This window comes from Carlito syrichta, unplaced genomic scaffold (assembly GCF_000164805.1).
Source record: "Carlito syrichta isolate Samal-C Ts95f unplaced genomic scaffold, Tarsius_syrichta-2.0.1 Scaffold135627, whole genome shotgun sequence".
Classification (NCBI taxonomy): domain Eukaryota; kingdom Metazoa; phylum Chordata; class Mammalia; order Primates; family Tarsiidae; genus Carlito; species Carlito syrichta.
This window is the reverse complement of record NW_007079723.1, coordinates 97,312-105,064: the sequence shown is the minus strand read 5'-3', so window position 1 is coordinate 105,064 and position 7,753 is coordinate 97,312. Positions and strand designations below refer to the sequence as shown.

The window sequence follows — 7,753 nt, the reverse complement described above, 5'->3', positions numbered from 1 at the left end:
TGATGCAGCATAAGAGATGAGAACTGGCGTGTCGGACGACAGCAGGATTAAGGTGGCGATGCCTGCACGCCTTCTCAAGGAGGGTCCTGGGGGATCTGGGGGGCGGGGCAGGGCAGGTGCTCGTCCGTCTGTCACAACCTGCTGGGTGGTCGCCTTGCTCCCCCCTCAGCTGGGACTCAGCAAAGCCACTGTTGAGCGGCCACACATCTGTAGACCCCGAAACGATCAGTGGCCACGTGGCCCGGGGAATCCCACAGCCCCCCCAGTCTGTGCTGTTCATCCTCAGAACTGGGCTGCACAGGGCTCTCTCTGGTCAGACCCAGTTCCAGAAACCCTGGTGGCTTTTTCCAAATTGGGACCCCAGTTGGATTGCAGTTTGGAAGTCAAGGTGCAAGTTCCCAAAGGAAGGGAGATGGCGTACTCGGCCAGCAAAATTCGGGAAAGCAAGGGCATAAAAACATCTTCATGGAAAGGGTAAAAGGGAACTTCTGCAACAGATGATGCCTCAGGGAGACAAGCATCTGATCCGATAGTGTCAGATAACAGGGTGACATTGGCCCTTGTGGGGCTTACGGGTCACAGAAATCAAAAGCCACCATAATAATGAACCACCAAATAACTCAAAACCACCAAAAAAGGGAAGGGGGGGAGATCTCACAGACAACGCATGTGATTACTATCTGCTGAGATGAGGTCAAAAGACAGGATTACGAAGGGCTGTGTCTAGACCCACCCACCCCAGGCTGATATGCTTATGGCAGTGAGAGACAGGGATAACAGGTGAATAAGGAAGACATTAGTATCACTGAGGAACATCTCAATGGAAGGAAGAAGAAAACCCTAATCCTGACACCTCCTGGGAGGTAGTCATTCCGCTGTGCTCTCCTACGTCAGGCCCTGGAAGCTCCCTCCGCCCTCAGTATCCCACCATGTTAAGTGTCGGCCAGCCCCGTGCCCTCCATCAGGTGTGTGGGGTGGCCGCTTGGACCCTGTGCTCGGCTCAGGGCTGTCCCTGCTCCAGGTTCACTAGACACTAAAATTTTGGCAAAGCACCTGAAGACAAAAGCCCACCTGCTCACAATCATCAGTGAGCGGCTGCCCCTGCAGCACGGATCAAGCCGGCAACCACCTCCTCCCTTCCTTCTCTAATCAATGGCTTTGATCAAGCTGAAAGCCAGCAGCTGGTGACAGCCGCCCTCCGCCCACTCTAACTTGGCAAGTGTGTGCCGTCTGGAGCTGTTGACCTCTTCTCCAAGATGGCTTTCTTGTATTTTGGCAAGGCTGGGCTGAAGCCTCTTCTGCCTCCTTGACAGGCTGGACACCATCTACTCCAGAGTTACGAAGGATTTCTCCTGTACACACACAGTCCTTTGAAGCATGATTCACTGCTTTCATCTTGACTACAAAGTGGCTCCAACAATTCCAGCTGAGGGGAAAGATACAAACGTTGCCCACACTACACACAATTTTCAAGTCTTGTTAAGAAAGTAAAAAAAACAAAAAAACAAAAAAACGATCCATGGGTGGCATTTTCAAATGTGCAAAAACAAAAAGTCTTGGAAGAGATTTCTCATCACTAGAAAGTTCGTCCTTCCTTTGCCATCAGTTGTATGTCAGAGAAATTCGTCCACAACAGTATGGAATCCAAAAAGGGTAAGCCAAAGGGATTTCAAAAGACTCCATTACAAAGAATAAGAACCCCTGTAACATCTATCTGAGGACACTAGATAAATCCGTGAGTAGATGTGGCACCTGGAGCTACTCACTACATTACTAAGAACAGAAACAGGAACCTATGACGGCAGATCGCAACTTTTGCACGCGAAGAGCTAACCAACTGGGACCGCCACGCAGGGGCAGTCTGTCTCTGTGACTGATCGGGAACTCGGAACACATTTCAAGTCTGACAGTCTTCTGCACAGGCGCCCAGAGTCTGGGCGCTGTCCACTGTCCGATCACAGAGCAGGAGGCAACAAGGGAGCGCCCCGGCTCCTCCGTGGCCGACGTCCGTCCGGGCGTCCCCTTAGTCTATGGCTCCCGGGTGGATGCTGAGCACCGGCGGCTCCAGGCAAGTCGGGGAGTAGTTGAGGTGTGGCTCTTTGATCCACAGCAGGGGCACCCCGTTCTTCCCGTCCGAGTTCTTGCTGGAGTTCCGGCTCTTGAAACGCACGAGCAGGATGGTGATGATGAGGATGCCAAAGATGGGGAAAGGGTAGAAGAAGACGAAGTAGAAGAGGGCATCGTTGGAGCAGATGACGGACTGGAGGGTGGGACCTGGAGGGAAGCATGAGGGGGACAAGACAGTGAGGGCTGAGAACCGGGACCGCCCACGTTTGCTTCTGAGGACCTCGCCTGGACTGGCCAGAAGGTCCTGGGTGGCAGCCCTGGACCATCCTTCCTTTCCCCCACCGCCACTCTTGGCGGGAGAGGGCCCTCACATTCTCTTTCTCACAACAAGGCCTCTTGCGACTCACAACTGTAAGTTCCAGCAAAGCGACGCTTTGGGTTTCCACTAAGATCCGTTATGGCTGCTTGGAAAGCCGTATCGTAAAGTGTAATTTATTGATTGTGAACTCAACTGTGTCTAGGACAGGAAAGAAACTGCTCCAGTTCAGTCCATCTCCCCCACATGGTTATATTTTACATGTCCCCTTGCACTTAATTCTGCTACAAACTTCCTTCTTTGGGATGATAATGTGTTCCCTTCCTGCCAGCTTCTGAGAGCAGTCTTACCAGAAATGATGCTTACCTGATAAACGTTATCAATTAAGACGTCATTATGGGCCATTTATAAATGTCCACAGTGTGTCTACAGCTGCACAGAACACAGTGTTAGTTATAGCTAGACGTGGAAAGGAGTGAAAGCAGGCACCCTGAGAGCTAGGTAGACAGCTGCGCTATAACTCATTAGACCTCAGCAGGAGCCTGGCCTCTGGAAGCCCACGTTTTCTTCTGTAGAATTCAGCTGCTGGGTGATCCCTGTACTCCATGCAGTTTAATAACGATGGGCATCTATAATGGGCAGATGAAATGTGGCCTAAACACCTTTCCTTCCACTTTTAGACGGTGGGTTATTCAGCAGATCGTTAGGTGGTCTATGTATGACTGGGGTTTTTTCCTACTTTCCCTTCCATGGCACTGCTGAAAATGTAACACACGCTAATTACCCTTACTGGATTTCCAAAGTCTATGAGATTACTGATAGTCAACCATTTTTGACCTACAAAAACCCAATGTTCATGTGGTTCTAACACAATGAAAACAGGAGGTGATCAAGGCAAAGAAATATTGGCCAAAACTCAAATCAAGATTATGTGGTAAAATGTTTTGACTGGAAAGAGATGGAACGTTCCAGCAAAAAAATTTTTTTAATTTCTGTATCATAGGCTAATTCAACTATAACAAACACTGTTTTCAGTTTGATATATTCCACATTTTGATAGAAGGCCAAACAAAAGAGTGTCTTATTACAACAAATAATTTGGGCCAGCAAGTACTTCCTCTAGTCTCTGTTCACAGTGGAAGTCCCTCCGTATAAGGGGAACTCTGTGTTCTGGATTCTTCTGTAGCCACAGGGCCGTTGCTAAGCTCCTCCCAGCTCTCCTATAACATCACAGCCCTCGCAAAATCCACCTAAACCTCCAAGTCCCCCTCCAAAATAATCATGACCCAAAAACTCAAGAAAAGAAAAGAATGCCAGAAAGGGACTCAGGCATCATTATTCTCTTTTCCATTGTGGGTCCAAAACACGAATTCACTAATGAGAGACGAGGTTCTATATTCTAAAAAGTAACAAAGTCAGCCGGGCTCGGTGGCTCAGCCTGTAATCCCGCACCTTTGGGAGGCTGAGGTGAGTGGATTGCCTGAGCCCGCGGGTTCGGGACCCGCCTGGGCAATTTGGCGAGACCTCATCTCTACAATAAATCAAAAAATTAGCTGGGCGTGGCAGCACGCGCCTGTAATTCCAGCTACTTGGAAGGCTGAGGCAGAGGGATCGCCGGAGCTCAGCAGGTCGAGGCTGCGGTGGCCGGGAGCGGCCACTGCATTCCAGTCTAGGTGACAGAGTGAGACTCCAACTCAAAAATAAAAAAATAAAAGTAAAAAAAATTTTTTAAAAAAGTAACAAAGTCACATTTAATTACATACCTGTCGAATGAAATCTTCCTAAGACACAGTATGGTGGACCATCAAGTTTATTTGCTATCTTATCACTTGAATTCCTCCCCCTCGTGTTTTGCATGCCAATGAAGGGTCCACTTATGAACTAGTACACCAAGTCCTACCACAGCCCAACTCCTACTAATAAATGCCCATTGCAGTTAAGAAAACTGCGTATTGACCCATAATCAAGCCCTGAATGTATCCTCCAGACACAGTGGGAGTCCACAGCGACATCCTTCCTCAGGAACCAGGCAGACTCACTTGCTTCCAGAACGTGGATGCCGATGGGGGCCGATTCCTCCTCTGTCAGCCGGTACCACTCCTTCTGCGGGCTAGGCAGCCACTCCTCCACATGGCACGAGTAGTTGCCCGTGTCTCGGGGGCTTGCCTGCAGCACCGTGAGCCGGTAGAGCACCGGGGACAGCCTCTGGAAGCGAAGCCTGCCCTCCCAGGGGCTGCCCTCTGGACCGAAGACAGCGTCAGGGCCCACGCTCAGCAGGGCCGTCCGCTCGGTGGGGTCGTCCTCCTCCTCTTCTTCCTCCTCGTCCTCCTCGTCCTCCTCCGTGTCCTCCTCCTCCTCTTCCAGGCCAGGGCTGCCCCTCTTCCCTCCGGCTTTAGTCCTCAGGGAATACCAGGCCACAGCAAAGCGGGAGTCCTGACTCGAGCGGGACACGATGCTACAGTCCAGCTGGAAAGCCGCCTTCTCAGTCACCGTGGCGTTGGGGACCACTGTGTCCACCTGGAGCGCGGCATCTGGGAGGGACAAGGGACAAAGAAGGGAGAGGAGGCTGTTTTACTTTATGGGCTCAAAGCAAACTGAATGTCCACCACTAGCCACGTGAGCGTGATACCACACGACGGTATGACATGACAGTACGCGCCATTCAACGGTATTACTACATGGTGAGCGATAGCCATACTACACGTCTCCTGGAAAGTGCGATATGCAGAGAGGTGGAAGGAAACCCAAGAAAAACGGCTAAAGCACAGGCCCTGTGTACCCCACTCATCACTGTATGCAGAAACATATTTCATTCTGACATAATTTCTATTTATATTTCCATGAAACATCTGTGGAAGAACTCGTGTAAGGCTGACGCCGTGGCTGTTCACTGAGACCTAGGAGGAAGGACAGTATGCTCCCTGCAACCCCCTGTGGTGGCTGACGGGTGCTCTCCCCAAATTCCTGTCCACCTGGAACCTCAGAGTGCGACCATATTTGGAAACGGGGTCTCTGCGGACGCAATTAGCCAGCACGGGGTCATATGGGATTAGCGTGGGCCCTCAATCCAGTGGTTGGTGCCATGGACTGGAGACTGTGTCCCCCTCCTAACCCATAACGTGACTGTGATTGGAGATAGGGCTTTTCGGAGGCAATTAAGGCTAAATGAAGTCATGGGGTGGGATCCTAGTCCAGCAGGACTGGTGGCCTTAGAAGAAGAGGGGGAGGAAGAGGAAGACAGAGGGAGAAAGGGAGAGACAGAGATCTCTTTTCTCTCCAGGCGCATGAACCAAAGAAAGGTCATGAAGCAAGGACACAGTGAGAAGGCGGCCTTCTGCAGGTCAGGAACAGGGCCCTCGCCAGAACCCAACCATGCTGGCACCCTGAGCTCAGACTTCCAGTCTCCAGAACCATGAGAAAATACATTTCCGTTGTTTAAGCTACCCAACCTGTAGTATTGTGTTATGGCAGCCAAGCTAAGACAACTAATGTCATTTTAAGAATAGGAGAGGCCGGGCTCGGTGGCTCAGCCTGTCATCCCAGCACTTTGGGAGGTCGAGGCGAGTGGATTGCCTGAGTCTGTGGGTTTGAGACCAGCCCGGACAACTTGGCGAGAGCTCGTCTCTACAATAAAGTTTTAAAAAAATAGCCGGGCGTGGTAGTGCGCGTCTGCAGTTCTGGCTACTCAGAAGTCTGAGGTGGAAGGATCGCTGGAGTCCAGCAGGTCAACGCTGGGGTGGCCGTGAGCATGCGTGTCACTGCACTCCAACCTGGGTGAAGGAGTGAGATTCCAACTCAAAAAAAAGAAGAACAGGTGAGAACACACAGAGAGAAGTCATGTAATGACGCAGGCACAGGTAGAAGTGATGCAGCCACAAACCAGAAACCGCCTGGGGCCACTAGAAGCTAGAAGCAGCAAAGGAGAATTCTCCCCTGGTTCTTCCAAGGGGAACATGGCTATGGTGACACCCTAATTTTGGACTCCTGGCCTCTAGAACAGAGAGACTATTTTGTTTTAAGCTTTCACATCTGCGGTAGCTTGTGACAGCAGTCCTAGGAAGCTAATATATCCATTCTGTAAATTCTGAATTTACACTACCACTGTGTGCATGTAGCTTATTGAGTCAGCCATAGTGAGCCCAAGAAGGCCAATGTCTCTCCAAGGATTGCAGCCAAACGACAGACGACAGAACTGAAAGGCCCCTTCCCTCTGAGCACGGATGTCTCGGGAAGATGGTCATGGACAAAGTATCCTCCCCATTTATGTGGGAGACACGGAATAACCACGGAGAAGGACCCCAAGCAAGTGATTCACAGCTCACATACGCCACCAGGCAGGCTTTAATCTAATCTGTTTCTTTTGCTGCCTTTTCTTTCCTTTTCCTTTTTTTTTTTTTTGGCTCATTGCAGTAGATTCTAAACAAATAATTTTCACTCCTAGCTCCTAAAAAGGCCTCTCTTTGGTTCCGTTTATAAAATGTTCATCGAAGAGGCCAAGGTAACATCAGCAGAAGTCAAGATACCAAATCAGATCCTACTTGGATGAAGACCAAATAGGAGCAGTTCCCAAGGGCTGTCCCAGACTTTCCACAAATTGGCTTACTGCCGCGCGCAGGTGAGCACAAGGCTGGGTCCCTACTGCTCTGTGGGGCTCTGCCAAGTCCCTCCGCATCCCCCGCCCACCTGGAATCAGTGTGCGCTGCTGGCAGGGGGAGGCCTAGGAACCAGCTACAGGCGTCGAGCACAGCACAGCAGCCCAGCCCTCCCAGGGAGGCAAGTATGCCTGAGGACGAAGGCGGCAGGATGGAGAAGATTAAATCGATTCACAGGTGACTCAAACTCACACGGCCCCTCCTCAGCTGATCTTTCCAGAGACACACGGATGTGCAGCCCCAAAGCCGTCAGAGAGCCCTCCTACAGACAACGGGTGCTCTAGGGCGCTCCGCCCCTGCAGAGTCCGACAGTATTCCGGGCTCCTGTGTCCAAGGAGGCTCCTGTGGCCAGCGGGTATGGAAACTCATCATGGGAGGGACAACACGATCAGAGACCATCGGGCATCTGGTTCCTCAGAAGCATCCCCTCCCCTCTTTTCTCCCTTTGCTTTCTGCTCTTCTAGTCGCTTGTATTTTTTCTTGGTCCCTTCAAGTGAGTGCCTTGTCTGCATTAATGACTCAATGCAAGTTTGGGGTTTTTTGTTGTTGTTTATTTTTTAAAGAAACAAAGTCTCACTGTGTCACCCAGGTTGGAGTACAGTGGAGCAATCATAGCTCACTGCAGCCTCTAACTCCTGAAACTCCCCAGCCTCCCAAGAAGCTAGGACTATAGGTGTGCACCACCACACCTGGCTAATTTTTTTTTTTTTTTGGTAGA

At 50.7% G+C, this 7,753-nt stretch overlaps 1 protein-coding gene across 1 annotated transcript in view; it reads right to left on the bottom strand.

The window, feature by feature from the left end:
- Window positions 1-557: 557 nt before the first annotated feature.
- The window catches only part of IGSF3 (immunoglobulin superfamily member 3), a 104,306-nt gene continuing 97,110 nt past the window's right edge, over window positions 558-7,753 (bottom strand). Inside the window, exons 9-10 of the mRNA XM_021708249.1 lie at window positions 4,423-4,914; window positions 558-2,274 (exon numbers count right to left, since the gene is read on the bottom strand). Coding sequence (XP_021563924.1) covers window positions 2,024-2,274; window positions 4,423-4,914 — 743 coding nt within the window. The 3' untranslated portion in view covers window positions 558-2,023. The remainder of the gene's footprint in view (window positions 2,275-4,422; window positions 4,915-7,753) is intronic.